This window comes from Chamaea fasciata, unplaced genomic scaffold (genome assembly GCF_029207755.1).
Source record: "Chamaea fasciata isolate MVZ Bird 193981 ecotype frontalis unplaced genomic scaffold, bChaFas1.0.hap1 SCAF_7, whole genome shotgun sequence".
NCBI classification, from domain to species: Eukaryota; Metazoa; Chordata; class Aves; order Passeriformes; family Sylviidae; genus Chamaea; species Chamaea fasciata.
In genome coordinates this window covers 11,137,646-11,160,547 of record NW_027094092.1, presented here as the reverse complement: position 1 = coordinate 11,160,547, position 22,902 = coordinate 11,137,646, and the positions used below count along the sequence as shown (strand labels likewise).

General features: G+C 43.6%; 2 protein-coding genes across 3 annotated transcripts in view; both read right to left on the bottom strand.

Moving 5' to 3' along the window:
- DENND5A (DENN domain containing 5A) overlaps nt 1–5,451 on the bottom strand; it is a 61,659-nt gene extending 56,208 nt beyond the window's left edge. Inside the window, exon 1 of one of the 2 annotated variants that reach the window (XM_066187553.1) lies at nt 5,242–5,451. In XM_066187553.1, the coding sequence (XP_066043650.1) occupies nt 5,242–5,347 (106 nt within the window). In that variant the 5' untranslated portion in view covers nt 5,348–5,451. The remainder of the gene's footprint in view (nt 1–5,241) is intronic. The other variant, XM_066187554.1, reaches the window with a different exon arrangement.
- Nucleotides 5,452–11,147: 5,696 nt separating this feature from the next.
- On the bottom strand, nt 11,148–22,409 carry TMEM41B (transmembrane protein 41B). The gene is made up of 7 exons (XM_066187552.1): nt 22,160–22,409; nt 20,280–20,397; nt 19,152–19,280; nt 17,448–17,541; nt 16,510–16,614; nt 14,571–14,709; nt 11,148–14,109 (listed from the first exon to the last, which is right to left on the bottom strand). Exons 1-7 carry the CDS (start codon nt 22,248–22,250, stop codon nt 13,940–13,942), a joined length of 846 nt encoding a protein of 281 aa, XP_066043649.1. The 5' UTR covers nt 22,251–22,409; the 3' UTR covers nt 11,148–13,939.
- Nucleotides 22,410–22,902: the final 493 nt, after the last annotated feature.

Genomic DNA, 22,902 nt, shown 5'->3' with positions numbered 1-22,902 from the left:
CACCAATGCAATTCACTTCTGCAGCAAGTGTTGGTACTACCACTAGCACAGCAAAGACAGAGGAATTTACTCAGGAGCTGTTTACCCAAGGCAAAAACAGTACTGTAGAGGGGTTCCACTGCAAAAATCATAGCTGGCTCCAACCCCAAATGTCTTAATTCTGAGATTAAAATGCCTAACAGATGAAACTACAAAACAGGTCAAATGTCAATGAAAAAATTATACCTGTTGATTTAAATTAAGTTTGTTTTTCTTCTTCCTCCTATTTCCCTTTAGCTACCCCTTACAAATACCTTTGCAGCAAAACAAAAGCCCGCAAGTATTTAAGTGTGTTGAACTTGGAAATGAACACAGGCGTCGATAACAGCCTTACTTCATGGACTACCAGAATGGAACTACTGCACTAATTCCAAAACACTAAGCAATTTATTGGCTTATATATATGTAGCCAATGCCTTCACTCATGACATCATACACACACTTTTTTAAAAGTTTATATCGATACAGAGTTCCATTAAAACAACCCCTAACAATGCATGAAGATAAGCTGTCATTTTAAATTTGAGGCAAACAAAATTGAAGAATAATGACACTTCAATTACAAACAGAGATATGAGGTGAGACAACGTTTCTGTTTTCCTGGTGAGGAGAAACACTTTCTCTAATACGAGACTGTCAGAATAACTTTGAGTGGAGCTAGGTGAATACTATACACCAGGTATCATTTTCTTTTCACACACCAGCAGTAATCAAGTGGCTCCTGTGGCAACACAGAGATGCCTTACTCATAACCAGTCATGTCATGCTACTCAATCTGCATGCGCAGAGATCTTGCCTCAACAGCATTAAAAAGAAAATGCAAAAAAAAAAAGGTATGACAGAGGAAGAATCATTAAAATTGTATCACATCATCATGTAAGAGAGTGAAAGCAGATCTAATATGAACTCTGCTAAGGCTCATGAAGAGTCTCTATAGGAAAGATACTTCCCAGACAAATGGGCTTCATCTAACAGTATTTTCACTCTCCTCTAAGGATGAAGCTCGTGATCAGGGGAACAACTCAAAGCACTGTGATAAGGTCTTGAGCAAAGGAACACAAGTCTACCTATAGAATAAAGTAATTTTCGGACCAAACCTTAAAAAAAAAAAGTTCAAACTGGGAAGAAAGGCAGGAAAAAAGTACAGGTGACAGACTAGTCATTGGTCTTACTCTTTTCGTTTTTTAAAAACCAATCCTATTATTAAATCATCAATCTTTTCTTCACAGATCATAGGCCTTTTTTTTTTTTACACTATTTCTCCTTTGTAACATTGCTGTTTCTGAAATAACTATTATCATGTTTACAATATGACATTCAAGACTACCAAGCTACATTCAACAGAAGACTTTAATTAGAACATGGGTTCAGATATTTGGATCTGAGTTCTGTATTTTGTAAAAGCAACCCCAAGACTACAATCTCACATAAGTGTAAGGCAATGGCAAGTTGATGCTTTGCTTTGCCACTCCATAATAAACAAACACTGTTGACAAGTGATTGCTAAAAACTTAACACATCACAGAAGACAAAAAGAAAACGAAATCCTTTTGTGCCATGCTCTTTTCCGCTAAAATCCCAGCAGTTCCATATAGTGCAAGGTTTCCCACCATCATTCAGATCACATCTGATTAACGGATAAAAGACTCCAGCTGAAAGATGAGCCTCAACTCCATTCTCATTACCTTGCCAGGGCACAGTCATACAATCTAAATTAAGAAATCCTGTCATAACATTACAGCATTACAATACATTATATTACATACAGTAGATTTTTGACAATGTATTTCATAATTTCCAGGTGGTCACCACGACGACCAAGAGCCAGCAAGGTGCCCTTGCTCCAAAGGAGGCCAGTGGTACCCTGGGGTGCATTAGACAAAAAAACTGCCAGCAGGCTGAGGGGGTGATCCAGCCCTGGATGTGCTGTGCCCAGTTCTGTGCTCCTCAGCACAGGGCAGACATGGACATGGTGGAGAGAGTGCAGCAAGGGGCCACAATCCTGAATAAGGGACAGGAGGAAAGGCTGAGAGAGCTGGGACTGTTCAGCCTGCAGAACAGAAAAGTTCAGGGGAGAATCTTACCAAGGTATATAAATATCTAAAAGAAAGTGCAAAGATGATGGGAGACGTGCTGGAACCAGTGCCAGGACCAGAGGTAACAAGCACAAACCAAAATGCAAAATCCAAACATCAGGACACAGCTTTTCACTGTGAGGGTAACTGAGCACTGGCACAGGTTGCACAGGAAGGTTGTGGAGTCTCCAATTTTAGTGGCACCTAAAATCACCTGGATATTGTCCTGGGTAACTGGCCCTAGACTGGCCCTGCTTCAGCAGCAGGATTGGACCTGATAACTCTCCAAGGTCCCTTCCAACCTCAACCCTTCTGTGAAGGAAATTTACCTGTGACAGACTCCAGCAGCATAATGAAAAATTTCTGTCATCACTTCTGGCGTATGGACACCATCTGGAAACATGGAAGCGCACCGCAGTTCCCCTCTCATCCAGCTTAGCAGCTGACACTAAAGCTTAAGCTTCTCCCAGTGTTGGGGGTTTTGTTTTGTTTTACTACCACCTGGCAAATATTTTCCCTGTCCTTTAAGGGGTCACATGGTGGGAACACAATTAATAAGAAAGGATGCCCAGAACTGAACTTAGGGATAAAAACGCCCTAGCAATAGAGACTCCTTAAGCCATGCTAACTACAAGGGTTTCTCGCTGCATTAAAAGAAGGCAAACATGTATACATATCCTGTGCCTCTTCCATCAGCCAGCCAACTTTTTCAGGAGAAAGCATTACAGCTGTGCTATTCAGCAAGCTTCCAACATACAAAGGGAAAACGCCATCAAGAGGTGCCTCTTCAAACAAAGTAACCAGAGCAGGCACCAATTCCTGCGCTGACGCCTCACTCCCGAGCCTGCGGAAAACGCCGTACCGCCGATATCGATGCCGAACACCTGAAAGGCAGGGCTCGGTGGACCGCCGAGGACACAGCGTGCCCGGAGCAGCCCCGGCGGCAGCGGCGGCCGGCTCCCTGCGGCGGAGGGCAGCGATGACATCATGCCCGGCCGGCTCCGGCAGCGCTGACGCAGGAGAGCCCCGGAGGGACCCGCCGTGCCCGGCTCCAGCGGGAGCGTCCCGGCCCCGCGCCCCCGGCTCCCAACAATGGGCACTTATGAAGCCAATTGTTTCAACAGTACGAGGATTCAGAAGCTATTTTGCAGCGCAGAAATCGGAGGGAGGGGGGGTTAAAAAAAAGCGCACAATGATCCTTTCATTCAAATAAGAAAGGCTTCCAGGAAGTACAAAGTGTTTCCAAGCTTTATCCAAAAGCCACTGAAATCAACAGAGGCCCTCTCCATTTTTATCAGTGGACGCTGGAGGAGGCTATAACCTAAGACACGGTTTGAAAGCATTATCAGTCACACTATCATGCATTATTAATAACACAACAAACTCGAGAAAACGCACCCGAATTCCACCTAGCCCTTATGCTGTGACATTATCGGAATTTGCCCCCACCTTCTTTTAAAATCTCTTCTCAAATCACGTAAAATTCTGTCTCCCCCATAAATACTAAAACCTCTTCTTCCTCCCAACCTTGTCACAAGTAACACCATTCCAGAACGATGGTGGAACAGCAGATAGCAGGATATATCACACACTACACTTTTACATACTATTGATGCAGTCCTTGACCAGGAAAGCAAATACAGAAAGAACATCATGCTCCAGCTTTCAGACCTGCACACTCTGACAGAATATTTTTAAAAAGGCAGTGATACCTTCCAGTTTACTATTAGATAGCTAGCCCGAAGTAATGCACTGCTGGTTTCAAATTGAATTATGTGAGAATTATTCATGTGCCTATCAAGAACAGGGAGCATTACTGAGTGCACCTCACACCACATTACACAAATAGGTTTACAGTAAATTAATCACAAAATTAACATCTTGTTATTTGTTTTTGATCTATAAACTTCATTCGTCATTTAATTTAAAAACCCTCTGATATCCCTCAATGAAACTGCATTGCATTTTGTTCTCTTAGATTTCTTAAATCAAACTGATACTCTAATTTGCAGTGCCATTACAGAGCTGACTGTTAATGCTGTACTCACTCCTCAAGTCTCAAACTGTAGCCTACAGCCACTTCAACATTAGACAAACATGAATTCTCTTACGGTAAAGTACTGCTCCGCATGAGGGACAGATGAGAAATTTTGTTTGAAGTCATTAAACGTAAAAAAAACCCAGTTTCTGTAATAGTCAGAGTTTAGAAGAGTTCAATGCAAGAAGTCAGTTCTAATAACACAAATTTCACTCTACAAGGAACAAGAGTTTATTTAGTGAGGGCCAGCTTAAATGCAGTGATGTAAAAAAACACACAACACCTTATAAAAGCAAACTGACTTAAAAAACCAAGGTCGGGGGCGAGAAAATGTATTACTGGTCAAGTTCAGAGCTCAAGTACACGAAATCAGTGCTGATGTTAGGTCAGGTTTTCACCACCACATTCCTTCATCTTTCTGAACAGTGAGAGATGCTAAGCAACACTCTGATTTAAGTGAGGCCAATACAATGAGACTAAAGCTGAGGCGAGGTGCTGCTAAAACACAGAACTGATTTTTAACCTTAAAAACGTTGGTTTGACACAGTGGTGTGGTCAAGATTGATATGGTCTAGTTATGTATCTCGTGTGAACATTCTCACCTAACAGCAGAGTAATCACTTCCTAATCCGATTCCTTTTCGGACGCTGCTGCAAGTGAATTCTTAACGTGCGCTACAGAAAAAAAAGGTAACACTGAACACGCGAATGGTCTTCGCAGTCTCTCCCAAACCAGACTCCTTAACAGCGCCCGTGTGTCTCAAACGTCTGACTAAAGTTGCTACACGCAGCGAACCGAAGAGAGCGCAGGACATCGCGGCTGAGGCTGAGCCCATCCGAAGCGATGCCGCCGCACACCCCGCGCTCTGCCCGGCCCGTCTCACGGCGCGACTTTGCCGGGCTTTTGTGCACTTCGGTCACTTGTACCGGTCCCGCTCCGTGCCCAGCCGGGCGTACCCGCATGCCCGGGGCTCCGGCGGGGCACGGGGTCGCAGGGCATCGCCCGGGGCAGGGAGCGGGGAGGCGGCGGCGCGGGGAGGCAGCGCGGCCGGACCCGCCGCCCCCGCGCCCAGCACCGCCGGCCACTCACCGGAGAGCTCGTCCGGCTCCAGCCCGGTCTCGGTGTCCAGCCCGCAGATGACGAAGTAGTCGGCGAAGCGGCCGGGTGCCGAGGAGCCGCCGCCGCCGCCGCTCATGCTGCAGGGCGAGGGGCGCGCAGGGCTCAGCGGGAGCGGGGCCGGGCGGCGCCGGCAGCGGGGCCGGGATCTCCGGCTGCGCCCGCCGCCTCCATGGCGGCACGGGGCGGGCGGCGCCGCGCGGCATTCTGGGAACGGCCCCCGCCGCTCTCGGGGGGGGCGGCCCGGCCGCGCGCCGCAACGCCGCGCCTGCGCCCTGCGCGCGGGGGTGACGTCATGCTGCTGCTGGCCGGGCCGCGGCTGCCTGAGGGGGCGGCCATGGCGGGCGGTCACCGCCGTGCCCCGGGGGGGCCGCGGGAAGGGCTCTGCTCCCTCCGCAGGCACAGAATCGGGGGACGGGGCCGTCTGGTCCGAGCTCCCTGCTCAAGCAGGGTCATTCCAGAGCACATGGCACAGGATTCTGTCCTGACCGTTCTTGAATATCTCCGGTGAGGAAGACCGCACAGCCTCTCTGGGCAGCCTGTTCAGTGCTCCCTCACGGCGCAGTGAAGAGGTTCTTCCTCACAGTGAGGTGGAACTTCTGTCTATTCCCGTTGCCTCTTGTCCCTTTGCTTGGCACCACCGAGCAGAGCATGGTCCATCGTTTGTCACCTCCACCTTAAATATTTGCAGACATTGATGATGTCCTCTCCCAGTCCTCTCTTCTCGAGGCTGAACAGAATCACAGAATGAATTAGGTTGGAAAAGACCTCTGAGATGGAGTCCAACCTGTTGTTTCCAGGCCCAGTTCCCTCAGCTTCTCTTCAGAGGAGAGATAACTCAATTTTTTAGCCTCTGCTGGACGCACTGCAGGTGATCCGTGTCCCTCGTACTGAGGATCCCAGACCCAGGCGCAGTCAGGGCCGGGAAGGCGCTGCCGGGGCTGCTCGCTCAGGACACGGGTCAGCCTGGCGGGGCTCTGAGAGCGCCTCTAGGCCCGCGTCCTCCTGTCACCTTCGTCTTCTTCCCGTCCCCGCAGCCCCGGTGCCTGTCGCGACTCCACAGCTTTGTGAAGCGGCTGTGTGGGCTGGGAAATACTTTAGAGATGGTTTGGCTCAAAGGTTGGGGTTTTTTTCCTGTTTGGATTAACATCACACACATCTCTGTTAACAGTTGGGCTTGCACAGGGTGAAATCCACTGCCCCCTCTGGCTCAGTGTGGAAAGGAGAAGGATGGGGAAGGATGACCCAAACAGAGCTGCTGAGGAGCAAGTGGCACGAGGCCATGTTCTGCCTTGGGTGTGCTTTTTTCTTTTGGCCTGGAGGCACCTGGGATGGTCTTGCTAGCCTAAAATTAGGCACATAAGCAGTTCCCCTTCCTCTCCTCTCTCAGTTCTCTATTTGTGGCATTTACATCAGAATCCATCCATATCTTGTAGGGCTTATAAGAGGAGAAATTAAAACTTTGCAGTCTTCAATCATTATTATCCAGGACCAGCCAAGTAAGTAGTTAAGGTTGCATCTGTAATACTGAATTGATCAGACACCGATCTAACTCAAAACGCTGCCAAATATAGGAAACCTCACCTATTTGAGTTTCCATTGCCAAAAAGACCAAGTTTTCTGTAGGAACTAGAAACAACAGCACAAGTAAGAATATTTCACTGCCAATGGTTTACAGCCTTGGGCAGTACAACAACTAAACTCTTAGGCTGCTGTGCCCAGTGAGTTGTGGACAGCTGGACATCCTTCTGGGAACCAGGAAAAACTGTTAGGATAGCACTGGTGCTATCAGTGTTCACTTGATTAGGACTGCATGGGCCAGAGAATGGGTTATCAGTGAATGAAAGCATTGCTTAGATTTGACTGAGAGGTCAGTTTTAAAGCACTGTTTAACTTGAGGGAGAGACTTCATTCAAGATAGCAGGGTAGGAGCAATATTAGAGTGAAGGGCTCAAGTTTACTTTACAAAAAGCACAGTTAGATTGTGTTGAGCCTGCCTGGTGGTGTGTGGAAGACACAACAGAGAACAGAAATAGCTAAATCTGGTTGCTCTTACTCTGCTGTGTTCTCTAGCCATTTTTTGCACATTTGTCTTCTCAATCTGCTTTCAGTATGGCAGAGGACAATGTATTCAGCACATGGTGAACCTCTTTTGAGCAAGCCTGAACTGTAGTTTAACCCTTACGACAAAAGCCGTAGCCTGAGGGTCTCTTCTGACACTTGCAAGAAAGTCTGGGGAAACAGCACAGATACTGGCAGGGGGGTTTTGTCAAATAAAGAGCAAAACAAAGAAATAAAAAGTTGTTCTTGTCCCTTAACTGTTCCAGAAATAACCATGTATTTTGTAACTAATCAGTTAATAAAGTTAGATAGGTCAGTAAGTAAACAGAGGTTTACCAGAGATACTGTTGAGGAGCGATATTTAAGTGCACACATGCCTTGCTATGCAAGAGGGTAAGGAACAAGGAATATATTTTTAAAGAATTTCAGACTGAGAAACTCAGATTTGCTTTGAATTGCTACCAGAAAGGGACAAGATAGGTGGAACTGCGTGAACCAGAACCAACAAAATGTTAACCCACATTTTTGCTGTGGAAAGCTCTTTCCTATTTTGTCAGATAAATTCTCTGCCTTCCAAGACAACTTACAGCATAGTCCCTCTCAAATCTGTGCCTCCAGCAGATGTACCTGAAAAGTTGGAGCTTTCTCCTCCCATTTTGTCAATGACTATTTTCCACTATATCTTTTTCCTCCCTAATTATTTCATTTCTGGAATACTCTTGCCTAGTGACCACAAAGAACATCTGTGACATCTACTTCAAAGGCTTAATCTGTCAGCTTTAATCTGTCAGTTGTCTTGACCAATGTTCCCACCACAGGAAACACCCAAAATATGGCAATTCTGTCAGGAAACTTTGCAAATGGCTTCAATGGCCTTGAGTAAAACAACAACACTCTAGACAACATTACGAATTCTTGAAAGTATTCTTTATGATGTTGAGAAAATCTGTGGAATTGTGAATTCTGTGGAAAGCAGGATTCTTTAGCTGGAGAATCATAAAGACCTATTCGTAAATATGAAGAGACTTTAAAAATTCATTGTCTTTGGCAAGACTATCAATGTTGATTCAGCTGCTGTTTTCTATGGCAAAGACTTGTATTTTCAAGATCAAACCTTAAGTCAAACAGAATGAAGCCTTTAAAATAGTGAAGAACAGAACTTGATGTAAAGATATCTTGAGTGTTCCTCATACTACCTAATTCAGATTTACTTTGCCAGCCATCCCAGTCATGATTATTGGAAGAGTTTATTTACTAAGCCATAGGAAAACACAACAGCAAATTAGAGTTCCATTCAACATTGCTCAGAGAATTGAAGAAGTCTGAAATGGGGTATTTTTTTTTTCAGGGCAGCTGTTTCCCAAGATGAGCTAAGCTTTGAAAAGTAATAAAGCTCAAAGCACAAACAAATTGCTCCAGTTGTCAGGGTGTTTATTTTATGTGGTGTCTCCTAATGACTCTGATTAAGATATTTACCCTGGATTCTTTAAGAAAACAAAAATCCAATCAGTGACTCTTACCATTAAACAATTCTCTCCAGTCTGCAAAGCCAGACACTTGAATCTGGCTGCAACTTACTGACCATGTATTGGGTGTGACACCTCCACAACAGACTTGTGGAATAGAGCCGGCACATCAGATCACCTAACGCACAGATCCTCACACGTCAGGGTACAGCTCAGAGCAGAACTGACACTTCAGGGTGTAGAATATTTCCTAAACTCCCTTGCAGCACTGTCCCTCTTCTCCCCAGCTTCAGGAGCCCACACCATGGACCGATTCTTAATTTATCAACAACTAGGACCCCCAGGTCCCTTTCCACAGTGCTGCTCTCCAGCATCTCACTCCCCAGTCTGTCTGTACATCCAGAGTTGCTCCATATGAAGGTGCAGAATCCAGCACTTGTCTTTATTAAACTTTGTATGGTTGGTGATTGCCCAGTCCTTGTCATGGTCTCTCTGCAGGGCATCTGGCCTCGAGGGAATCTACAGCTCCACCCAATTTAGCATAGTCAGCAAACTTATTAGTGCTCCTTCCAGTCCTTACTTAGCATTCCTTGCAGTCCTGCATCCAGGCCATTAATGAAGATGCTGAAGAGAATGGAGCTGAGGATGGAACCCTGCAGAACCCCATTAGTGACAGGACCCACCAGTGATGTCACACCATTGAGTACAGCCCTTTGTATCTGTCACATGATGTGTTTACCCAGCTGAGTGCTGGGCGTTTTGTCCAGAGGGATACTGTGAGAGACGGTATCAAAAGCTTTACTGAATCCTCTCCATTATTTTATCAGGCATTGAACAGACTCACAGGCCTGTAGCTTGAATGGTCATCCTTCCTGCCCTTCTTGAAAACTGGGACGATATTTGCCAGCTTCCAGTAGACTGGGACTTCTCCAGATTCCCAAGATTCAAAAATCATTGAGAAAGGTCTCATGCTGACACCAGCCAATTCTGAGTACTCTTGGATGAATCCCATCAGGCCCCATAGACTTAGAGGGATTCAGCTGGAGAAGCAAATCCTGCACAAGTTCAGGGTTGACTTGGAGTTTATCATTCTCACAGTCATGAGAAATCAGTTTAACACAGCAAAGAGTCAAACATAGAATGATTTAGTGATCTGCTCAGAATACTTCTCCATGACATGGAATTCTTCCAAGTACAGTAAACACTGCAAATTCCAGGTTTTAGATACAACTCCTCAAGTCTAGGTTGTAAAAGAAAAACCAGGAGTTACGAGTGTAACACTAGATCTCAAGTCTGAGGGAGAATTTTAAAAGCCATTTCCCACTGAAGCATTCCCAGCCCTCTTGAGGGCCTACAAACCTTTTAAGACTATGAGGAGACCCCTGAAGTCCCCCAGCTGCACAGGAGCAGAATCCTCTGTGTTTGGAAGACTATCTACAGAAAGGAGCCTTTATGAGGCTGCTCACATATACACCAGTCACGAACTGAGCTCTTGTAATCCGCACCCAGATTCTTCCTTGTGTACTATAAAACAAGGAAATGGGAATTATCACACTAGGTGGAGCATTTGTAAGAACTGGGAGTCATGGTATGGTAGTAAATACATTATACCATTATTTATATTAATTGCCAGTACTAAAAGGCTGTAACTTCTTTCAGTTTGGGTGACAAAAGCTGAAGCTTTTGGAGCTATAAAGCCACCAGCTGAGAGTTATAAATGTCTGTCATTGCAAGACATCAATTGGTTATAAAAATAGCTGGAGTGTTTACTTCTCTTTGATGGAAATTTCTAAAAGTTGCTCTGGTTTCCTGTCAAAACCCTTTTCCATTTCCCTCTTAGCACTGCCATACTAAACTATAGGCTTCCCAAACCCCACACTGTGACAGAAGGAAACTACATATGACAGAAATTCTGAGAAACACACAGAAGTCTTCAGCAGCCTAAAAACAAAGAACATGTTTGGACTTTGCAAAACAGCATCATTCAGTGACAAAAGCTTCTCATTTTTGACTTTTACTTCCTCTGTCTTACTCTTTCAGCAAGTTTGCTATACAAGGCAAAAAAAGCATTTCATAAACTGGCCTTGATAGAATATTAACGGAAGGTGAATGAAGCTGAAATAACTTTGGCACAGGGATCTTCCATAAGGGGTTAATGCAAAAAGAGGCACTTTATGCAAACAGATGTATTTGAAGAGACAGAAGTTAGGCCCAGCTGCCTTCCAGTGCAAACCAAACAAGCTTTTCAAAATTACTGCTGTATGTAAAAAATTAATTTCAGAGAGAAAAGGAATCAAATTTACCTACTTATTTAGAAATAAAGGTAGAAACAGAATTAATCTCATCTACAGATGTAATCAGCTCAGTTTTAATTTTTAATCAATGACTAAAAATACCATTTAAGAACTCACCCCTTTTAAACAGGTTAATAAAAAATTAGGCTTAATGGGAAGTTTAGAATGCTTCATTATACTCAAAAAATACAGTGTTTCAGATTTTATATAACAGCTTTATTATCAAATGGCAAGAGACACTTAGTAATGATGTCATGCAGGTATCACAAAAAAAATTCCAAAAGATAACAGGTCACCCAACAGCTCAAAATCCCTTGCAATTAAAAAAACAAAGCTACATCTTTCAGATGTCCTGGTTTGTTTCAAGGTAGCCACTGTTTTTCTGTCAGAATGTTATGGCTATCTCTTGGATCACCTGCTGGATTCCCTAAAGGAAAGGGTAGGCTAATACAGTACCCCACAGCACAGTGCTTTTTTTGCTTTCCACAAGGCCTGCCTTACCCTGCACAACACTCAGAAGTTCTCACAGGATGGGAAAGCACCTCAGGCTGCTGGCAGCTGAAGATAAACACAGAAGGGATGGGTTAGAAAAAAAATGCTAAGGTTTTGAAAAAGTAAAGAACCCTATTTTGAAACTTTTTAAGGTCTTAAGGCTTTTAGTTGCTGTGATGTGGCTGAAACACAACAGGTTTTCAGTAACAAAGCCTGATCCCGTCTCCATAGTGAAACAGAACTCAGTGAAATGTCAAGCGATAGCACGAGTCACCTTAGATTGAAAGAGTTCAGCTCCTTCTTTAGTGACAAGATTCCACCAAAACATTGGCTTCACACAGCATGGGAGGGATTGTACAACAGCTTCTGTTACTGACCAGGAATTGAGACAAATTTTGAGAAAAGCCTTTGGAAAGTAAGTAGTAGGTAATTTATTCTGAGAGTTTATCTGCATGAAAAGTTAACTCTGCAGAAAAGTAGGCTGTAAATCTACAGCAACTTCACACTGAGTAGTCTGGGGGACACTTGCTCACATAGCTCAACTCACATCCAAGTTTACTATGGAATAAATCCCCTGGATGGAGGAGCCCAGGAGATTAGAATGGCAGCAATAAAAGTAATCACTGTTTAGTTTTAAATGCCAAAGTACACTTTTAGAGTAAATTCGAAATAACGGAAGAATTGCTGAAGCTGAATGATCTTAAAATAAACTTGCAAACAGAACTGATATAAATTCCTTTATATACTTATGTAAAAAATATCATTTACTGTGCAGCCTGGATTTAAATAAAAGACAAATGGTGTATCAATAATATTTACTATATATTTACAAGTAATACTGTGATGAAACAAAGCAGTCAATTAACATTATGTTACAAAAATGAATAAACCCTTTAAAGGTACCGGTCAGTACCTTTTACATTATCACATTCATGGACTGTTCTCTTATCTCTCAAAGGTCTGTGATATGATCCTGAGTTAACACGAGGACACAGACTAATAAACCCTGGAAAACTGGAGCACAAGTGCCGAGTCCCTGTTCAGCCAGACACTGCAGGGGCATCAGCTTAAACCACGTGAGCAGCACTGGTTTCATTGGATAAAACACCAACGTGCTCCCCAGTTCCTCACTGAGCAGGGTTTTGTTTGAGGGGGTTCCACTGACAACACAACAAACGGCACAGCTGGAAGCACAGGGGGAGGTGTCTTGTACCTTACTGAGAACAGACATAGACTGCTACTGAAGGTGAGCCATGGCTGGTTGCCCATTGCCAATCACTGCCCTGGCAGACAATGGAGCCCCCATTTTTATACACACCCACACAAGAGCCTGCTGGTCCGTGGTGCTCTGAACATTATTTGGGATCAGCTGTTTGATAGGAACTGCACCAGTTTGTGTACCTGACATTTCTTTTAGCTAATCAAGCCGCAAGGAGAAATTTTACACTCTTTACATATTGCTTGAGAAATGGTAATATTACACTGCTTAAGCATTTTTAAATCACTTGAGAACTGCAAGTTTTATATAATCATACCATCACTTTCTTAAGTTGGCAGGATAAATCTGTGCAAGTGAAATATTGGCAAAATAATTAACATTTAAATAAATGAAAATTAGAACTTAAAAATCATCAGCTAGCCAAGATAAGAATTCTAAGCTGCTCCCTCCCTTCCTATTTCCACTCCCAGAATAAAACTTTACAGGGACCAAGAAGGAATGATGCGACACTTTGCCTTTGTTAATCCAGTAAGTAAAGCAGATGTAGGTTCAAGTATTTAATTCCATAAATACAGCACTAATAAATAGAAGTAAACAAGGATGAGAATAACATTGTAGTTGAAGTACTGCAAAGAACCTTTGTTTCCGAGTGAGCACCGTTATATTATTTTGAAACTTCCCAAGGCAAAAAAGAAGGGAAATATTGTTAGTGAGAAATGCACTCAGACCCAGATCACATGCAAGCCTACAGAGAATGTTACAAAGTTGGACTGAATAATTCAGGGGTTTCTCCTGCAAGTGTTAGAAAGCATCACCTGTAGTTTGTGTCTACATCACAGTTTTTGCTCTACATGTAACTAGAGCAAAATGTTACATCTGTGCTCTCACTTCCCTCATCCTGAGGGCCACACACACACCCCCTCCCAAAGTAAAACACTGGAGTTTGGTTACAAAACTATATGCAGTACATTTCTGAACACATTTCCTTCCGTTTAAGGCCATGTGTTCATTTAAAGACATTCTTATCAATCACAAGCCTCCCCTTTAACTGCTTAAGATCCAATAGAAAAGCAAATATACAAATATCAGAAGTGCTGATCCTGAGATGAAGTATGGGAAATTCTGGTCCAGTTTGATCCTTATTCAAACTTCTGCTTCAGTTTCTTCTGGAAGAGAGCTGGTAGGATGGAGAGGATGGCTAGAATCATGAGAACAAAAACAGAGTTCCAGGAAACAGCTTCCCCTGCTGTTGTAAGCTGGTACAGCGTTGTTCCTGCCTTAATGGCTACAAAAGACGGTGGTGCTACACCTGGAGCAAGGAAAGGATGAAAAAGTAACTTGTTAGGGTAAAAAAAAAAAACCTTAAAAATTAGTCATCCAAATTTTAATACCAGAATGTTGAGATTTTGTTGTCTTGTACTTTTTTTTAAAAAAAGGCGTAAATACAGAATTCAAAGATAAAAAGTCTTTTATCCAAAGATCTGGGTTTAAGCCATTCTTTATGTTTTTAATGCAAATTCAAATACAGGAGACTAAGCAAATAATCTCTGCTCTTTAGACTCTGCAGATTTCAAGATCTCTCTTTACAAATTCTTTTTTCATCAAGGAAATATAATGAACTTTTTCATAAAGTTCCTAAAGGAAAAATACTGGATTGTTTCCTAATCAGATTAAAAAGTATTGTGCAAAAATAAGCCAATTAAAAAAGCTGTAGTGTATACCCCTTCTTCTGGCCACCCCAAACTGGGGCTCACCAGCCACAATTCTTACCTAGGAAAGTGCCAATGAAGAACACTTTCAATGGCACATTGATTACAGGAGATGTGATATTGATAAACCAGTTGGGGAGGAAAGGTGTTATTCTCAAAAATATTATGTAGTTAATGAGATGTTCTCTATGGCGTTCAACCTGCCAAAACAAAAACAAAACAAACAAAAATTTGGTTAAAAAAAAAAATCCCTGCCTTGAAAAAACACAACCATAAAGTTTTAAAGAGATTTTTTCCCCTATCTTTTATAGACACTTACCTGTTACAAACATAAAAATCAGTTAAAAATGTGTGACGTGGGGAAGAGTGGCCCAGTCAATCACCTGTTAACTAGCACTGAGATCAGCCTGGGAATAGCTGATTCAGTGTGGCAGAGCAGTGGTGATGTGTCTGACTGACTCAGCCAGCTCAAGCAGCAAAGCAGTCACAGGCAGAGCCACAGCCCAGTCACCACAGCCAGCCTGTCATCCCATCCCCAAAGCTTTTACAGCAACTGGCAATGAAGTTTGTTCTTCAACCCATTCTGACCTAACTTGTGATCAAGCTTGAAACAGCTACATTCCTCACTTGGGAACTCAGCCAGCTCAGGGCTCTGAACTTCATGAGGTGGCTGCTCCCAGCACAGTTCCGAAGCCTGTGTCCCCGGCGGTTACAGTGCCGAGTATTAACATTCACCCAGCAGCAACAACTGCTCCAACTTCACTCACACCTTAATTATGTTCTCAGCTCTAGCCCAGCTCCTCACACCAATGCCACAACAAAGCCTCTTCTCCTTCCAGCCTGTCTGTAGCACAGCAGCCCTTTCACACAAGGGTAACCTCCAGCCAAGCTGCAAGGACAGCCAAGCATCCACAATTCTGGCCTCTCCTGGCAGACCTGCACTAAGCTTAAGTCTCCAACAGCTGAAAGCAAACTTGGTCTTATTGCAATTCCCCCTGAAATCTCACATGGCAGCTCACCCCAGTCACAACCCTGGTTTTCATCTTTAGCCAAATTTAGATTTTATTGTAACATCAAAATCAGGGGCACCATGGGTTTTTTAAACCTTAGTGAAGGACAATATTTAAATATTGATTAATGCTGCATATAAAATGCCTTAACCTCAATATGCAAGCATGATAAGCACGATAGAGTCCAATTAACCTGGAAACAGTGAGATAAGAGCTGCACATGCAATTTTAAATCACATGTTCAGTTCTACTAATGGCAATAACAACCATTTGCTACTCAGAGTAGCCTCAAGATTATACTGCAACACTAAGATTTACTTGGGTCAAGAGTCAAAATGGTATTCTATAATCTAACAAGGTCAATTGTGCCAGACACAGCTCCATATCTAATCTAATGAGGAGCAAGTTTAAAGCATTTTTACGTGATACAAAAAAACTTGAACAGAGTACATGTGCTTCATACTTGCAAAAAATAAATACTTTTTCAAATGTTTCAGAGTATCAAAGAAAGACACATAAGGTCAAGTACAACTCACACTGTATTTCTGTGCTGCAAAACCTTTATGTTTGTCTCACAATCAAGACTTGCTGAAACCGGTGTTACCAGATACTGTAAGAAAATGTTTCTAAATGCTCCAACTACAATAATATGTTCAAAATAAGGTTTTTCAATCAGACAGACAGCTACAGGTTCCTCCAACACAAAAATACAAACCCAGCTTTCGTTAGTGCTAATGCTTAGAGAGAAATTACTTGAAATTACCTGAAGCTGCAGAGGTTTCCTATTGACACTAAATAAACCAGGCGAGTGATCAGTTGCAAACACTTCCTAGATAAGAACAACTTTCTCACGGGAAACACCATAAAATCAGGAATACTTCCAGAATCCCTCCTGTGTAACTGGATACATGAGCACAAGACCTCCTACTTTTCCATGCTATTCCATGACACATTTTGTACCATAAGTTCCAGCACCTCTAGAAACCTTACCTGTTCTGACCATTTCACTGCTTTTTCTGTTAAATATCTGTACACAACGGGACGTCCCACTAGGTATGACAGCATGTAGCAAAATGAAGCTCCAAGTCCTGAGCACTGAAAAAAAAAAAACAAACAGACAACAAATGAGCAGGAACTCTAATTAATGTCAGCCTTGTGTCCTTATTAACTACACTGCCTGGCTAGAGCAGGTTTCTATGCAGCCCTCCAATAGGGCTCTCCTCCAGCAGTATGTACACACTCCCTAAGAATGCTGTTGACCCAAGACAGCTTACTTCCAAGGCATTTAGATCAATCTCAACACTCAAAGGCAGACAACATTGATTACTTATCAGTTAATATTGAGTGCTTCTGCAGTCTTAAGACTTTGAACAGTGAAAGCTTTGCAAATAAGAGGCACAATGCCATTTAAGAAATTCAAACATGAAAACTGAACCATCTTCTCAATACTAAGGCTCATTATGATGGCATCTTGTGCCCATGACATATTTTAAAGCTTGTTGATAACATACACTTCAAATCTTAAGCTAAGCTTCCTGCATATTTAAGCCAGTTAAAAAAACAGATATATTTTGCAGAGTGATAATAAAACCACAGTAATTGTGTTGTGAAATTACAACTGGGTTCTGGCAGAGGCTAAACAATTTTAGAGTAAAGGAAACTCTGGCTGATTCACAGTCTAATATCTTCATTACTAAGAAAACCTGGAAAAACAGCTCAGTGTTTTGGATCATCACCCAATGCTACAGTGAATTTTGTGGGTAATGCCATTCTTTCAGCAGAGCTGAGTAAGAACTCAACAGTTCATCAGAAACTGAAGTGTATGTTAGTTTCAGACTGATCGTTTCCAACAGGAAGCTGTTCAGATGCTTGGTTGTATTCCAGATGGACAGAAAGAAATATCTGCCCTCACTACTTCCCATACTTACCAAACAAACAAGAAATAAGGCCAGTGGAAAGGGATAAAGAAACCCTGACAGGATACTGAGAAATATAGACCCAGGAATAGCAAATGTTTGCAAGCTGGATGCATCTTAGTTAAGGAAAAACACATTTCTAAAAAGCTACACTCTTCTTAATTTTATAAGGAGTCAAGATACATTTTACAATTTGAAAAAGCATAAGTAGGCAGGGCCTCTCAAGATCCTTACTTCAAAAAAACTATTTGTGGAGTAGCACAAGAAGCTCAAGCACAGAGCAACGAGATGTGGATCCACCACTACACATGCAAGCAATAAGTCACTCAGTAATAAAAGCTGACAACGTTTTTCTCTTTATCCATGCTACAAATGCCACAGAGGATTTATTGTGACTTCCAGGAAACACACACCTGTGATTTGACACTGTTGACCAGTGATGTGCAATTTCAGATATTCTCTCTGGAATGTTCACAGGCCTGTCTGAGCCCCTAAGCACAAGTTTCATGGAAGACTGAAATGTATGAAGGCAGCTACTACTTCCCTACAAATAGGCTTGTACAATAGCTGATCGCTAACTTCAGTCAGAATTTTTTTAAAAGGCAAAAATTAGGTTTCTGCAGCATAATCAAGCAGGTTGTTGGACTTAAGGCTTGCTAGGTATACTTTGAGACTATGACGCATTGCCCACTTTGGAAAGAAAAGTTACCAAGTAAAAAAACCCTGCACACTATTTTATTCAAGTTGAACTGACTGAATTGACTGCAATATTAGAAAACCCCACTAATCTTCCTGAGTGCATTACAGCCAGTAGAGCTTTTGCTAAGTGATGTCAAGGTTCAGAGGTAACTGTACCATGCCTGGAAACTGATCACAGTCTGCTGCTGAGACAGTAAAGGTCATCACAGCTAGAACTGCTAGAGCAGCTCAATAAAGAACCATTTTATTCTACTTCTTGTTAATATATAAAATAACATTTTAATTCTCTTCCTGGATCTATAATTTGGGAAATACGAAATCCCTTTTGTGGAATACTTTGAAAGAATGAGCTGAAGGATAAATTCCAATGGTATGTTCAGTGCTGACTCTCCTGAGTTACAAAAGCCTCCTGCATGAAAACTGTGAAACCAACCTCTTCTACAGCTTTAAAGTTATTAACCTTTAGTTAAGTGTTCCAGTTAAAGAGTGTGTTTAATGATTAATTAAAATATTCAGCACTCAGGAAAAAGAAGTCAACACAGAACATAAGTAGCCTTTGCGTCTCCCTGGACAGAAAGTACTTCAGAAATTTGTTCCTCTAAAAGAAAACAGAGATTTGGTTTTGTGAATTTGGGTAGAGCAGAGATGAAAGATGGCTCAAAATACTTTCCTTGAGAAATACTGCTAAATATTCTATAAATTACCCTTATGTGAAACTTTGAATGCCTTTAAGGAAGAGCAGTGCAGTAGTCTCAGTTTTCTTTAGAACAGTAATTTCTACCTCAAAATTTTCTTTATTTTAAAAGTTATCATAACACTAAAATGACACCAAGCCTAATATACAGAGAAATGTTTTTAAATCTCCAAGATTTTAAAATATTTTTGTCTCTTTGTAGACACTCCTAGGTATGTTAAACTTCACCCATGACCAAGAACTTACAAATCTGTGTTTTTCATTCATCTTCTCAGAGAAGCATGACTACATCCAAACTGCCCTTTATATCAGAAAAAGGATACAAAACATATGTGGCAAAATAAGCCACTAACACTTGAACGTAAAATGTGTCCTTGTATTTGGACAAGACTTTTCCCAAGGCCTTTGCATCATCCATATCTCTAGGAACCTTTATACATTCTCGTTCTTCTCTAGAGAGGGAAAAAAAAAAAAAGCAAGAATGATGGAAATATAATCAAACAGTATAGTACAATTACTTACTGAATACAGAGATAATTAGATACACTACATCATCAAATTATAGCTTCAGCAAACAAACCATGATTATTGTTGTAATAATGCTCTCAGATGAACACCTAGTATTTACAGTGTGGTTTATATTAGAAAATCCCCAATTTTAGATATTTGCAAGCTTTTTTTTTTTAGCACAACGATGTGCTTCTTTTCTAGTTTTTTTCTTTTTTTTTTCATACCAAGTACTGATCAAAAAGAAATATTGCGCAAACCAAACCTTGGCAAGTGAGAGCAGCCAAAACCAACTTCAGCTGCCTCAGTGCTGGGGTCACAACAGCTGAAGTGCAGCAGGAGTGACAGAACTTCACCTCACAAACAAATAAAGCTCCAAGGGCAAAATCTCATGTCACACCTTACTCTGGTGCAGCCCTGGGCAGCACACTGGAGTGTCTTTGCTTCCGCTGTATCAGCCCATTGCAAACCGACCTTGTCGAGCAAGTTCATCAGACAGAAAATTAAGAAAATTAACTACTAAAAGTGAAAAAGAAAGCTGCCAGACAAGCAAGGTCCCACCTGCCAGCCTGCCTGCCATCCCAACACAAGTACTGGGTGCAACAAGAAGGAGAAAAAGAGAAGGCAAAGTTTAGCTAGGAAGGAAGAAGGATTTCCCCTTCTGTTGACAGCCTCCAGTTTTACCAAGGCACAAGGAAGTTTCAAGTGAACTCAGCCTGAAGCAAACACACTCTGGCTCTCAGCTGAAGGTGGTTAAGAACAGAGTTACCACTGATGATGTGCCCAGGGGTAACACCTCAAAACACGAGATCTCCACTGGGCAACAGAAACCTTAGATCAAGAACAATTCTCTAAGTTTATGTCATATCCCCATGCAGGCTCCTCTACAATCTGATACTGAAAAGCAAATAAATTGATAAATTAAGCTTTCATAACATACTTACTCACTAAGTTGTGGGAAATTTTTATATACCAGGAACATAAGGAAAGCAGCTGATAAGAAGATGGACACTAAAATAAGAAGTGATGTCCGAGCCGATCCACCTTCTGCAAGAGCTTTCCCTGAAATTAAACATGAAACAAAGTCAGAAAAAAATCCCAGCACCAGCAAGACAAAACAAGAATAAACAATCTCTCACAACTAACAACAGATTTCAAACTTATCCTTTAAGGGAATATTAAAGTAAACTCTCTGTGGACATCTTCCTACCAATGCTTTCAATACCACACATTGCTCACATTCCCTGAGAGCTTTCAAACAGCTTTGAAGTTTTTACGGTGGCAAACATCCCACAGAAGCCACCTTCTATAATCCATGATAATTTAAGCCTCCATTAATAAACACATTTTTAAAGAGAAAGTACAAAGCTAAACAACGTAAGCCATACATATGTTTTCCTTTTTGCCAGAAATCTTCTGCCAGTCTAATTAACTAGAGATTAAACTTGAAGTTAAATATCCAGGATGTACAACATGACTTTAAAACCTGCTCATTAACACATTTTGGGGTTTTTTCCCTCTCTAATGAAAGACAACCAGACACAGCCAGTTAGGTGAGACATGCTCGTTAGGAGGACACCAACATAAACACACACACACTAGCCTGTGATATAAAGATCCCAGCCTCTAGCCTTGAGAATTATACATATTTTACACTCCTGTGGATATATATGTAAGTGTTTATTAGCCTTTAAATCCTTGTGTAGTGGAAGCAACGGGAGCACAGTAAGTGACAAAATGACCTTTTAGGCCTTTTCTGTATTTTAGAGTTTTATCAAAATTACCACATCCGTGCAATACACTGATTAACGCAAACGCAGCTGCACACATTAAGAGTTTAAAACTGAAATGAACACTAAGTACTCTCTGCATCCACGCCGGGGTGTGTGTGTGTGTGCATGTACTAAACCACTCTCTCAGGCACTTGAGGCTCACCCACCTTCACACCCAGGGTCACCTGAAGAACACACCAAGAGCCCAGGCTGTGTTTTCCCTCTCGCAGATGCCGCTGGCACAACTACAGTGCCAACACACAGCACTCAATCGGTCACGCTGACACCTCACTATTGTGAAATGCAGCGACCGGATGACGAAACCCACGGAGCCGGCCGGGCCAGCTGGCAATTTTATCGGCTTTAAGGTTTTTTAGGCTTAAGGTCAGCGCGACCCCACAGGTGTGCACTGGGTCAGCCGAGGCCAAAGGCAGCATCCACAAAGCAGTTACAGCCACAGAATCACAGGACGGTGAGGCTGGAAGGGACCACAGTGGTCATGCGGTCCAACCTCCCAACTCAGGCAGGGTCATCCCAGAGCTCATGGAACAGGACTGCATCCACACGGCTCCGGAGTATCGCCAGGGAAGGACCCTCCGCACCCTCTCTCGGCAGTCTGTTCCACTGCGCTGTAACCGTGGTTATTCTGACAACACCTTCTCCAAGGAGCAAAATAAACCACGGATAAATAAACGAATAAGCAACTTACAGGGCCAAAAAAACCCACAGCCCACTGCGCTTCCTGCCACTTCCACTTTCTATACTTCAGGCGTGCCAGTAGTGGAATAACACGCACACAGACACGAAACCGCGCGTGTTCCCTCATGCAGTGGAAAAGAGAAAGGGGTCGGTGCCCCATTTCGGCCCCCGCGGGCCGGGAGCCGCCTCACCCCACACGCACCGTGAGGGGCCCGGCCCGGCCGCCCCAGAGCCCGCGCGGGACGGGGACGGGGCCGGTGCCCGAGGCAACGAGAGCCACCGACAGCCGCTCGGGCACCGTCCGATGCCATGGCGAGGTCACCCCCGCTCCCGCCGCCCCGAGCCCCCGGCACCTTCCAGAAGCTGCCGCTGGTGCCTGGCGCTCTCCGCCGCCGCCGCCGCCGTTTGGCAAGGCCCGCGCTCCGCCACCCTTCGCTGCGCCATGGCTCCGCGACGCCCCGGGGCCCGGCGAGTCAGGGCCGGGGCAGGCCTCGTTGGCACCGGGAGGCGCGGGGAGCAGGAGGCGGGACCAGCAGCACCGGGAGCCGCGGGCAGGAGGAGGAGAAGGAGGAGGCGGGACCGGCCGCTCCTCCTCTCCTCACCCCACCGGGTCGCGGCCGCGCTCCCGCCCCCGGCGCCGCACGGCGCATGCGCTTTTCTCGGGCCATTATGGCTTTGCTGTGGTGTGCGGGAGCACGTGTTGGGCTCCACGTCCTTGAAATGGGACGGCGGGTTAGTGGCGGTAAATACGGTAACGCAGGCTTTTGGGTGTGCCCGTGTGGGTATATACGGTAACGGGGATGCGCTCACTAGGGGTAAATACGGTGCGGGGCGGCAGTGTCCCAGCCCGACTCCTCGGCCCCTGCTGCGGAGAAATCACCCGAATCACATAAATCACCTAAATCACAGGATCAGTTAAGTTGGGAAAGGCCTCTGAGATCATCGAGTCCAACCTATGAGCGGACACCGCCGTGTCAACTAGACCATGGCCCTGAATGCCACGTCCAATCGTTCGAACACCTCCAGGGACGGTTACTCCACCACGTCCGTGCGCAGTCCGTTCCAGTGTCTAATCACCTTTTCTGTGAAGAAATTC

What these genes read in the sequence shown, in the direction of transcription:
- TMEM41B (XM_066187552.1), bottom strand. Translation starts at nt 22,250, where the DNA reads ATGGCGCAGCGAAGGGTGGCGGAGCGCGGGCCTTGCCAAACGGCGGCG. An exon ending in CCAGCGGCAGCTTCTGGAAG is followed by an intron (nt 20,398 to 22,159) that starts GTGCCGGGGGCT and finishes GTTTAATTTCAG; the next exon opens with GGAAAGCTCTTGCAGAAGGT. An exon ending in TATTTTGCCACATATGTTTT is followed by an intron (nt 17,542 to 19,151) that starts GTATCCTTTTTC and finishes AGATGCATCCAG; the next exon opens with CTTGCAAACATTTGCTATTC.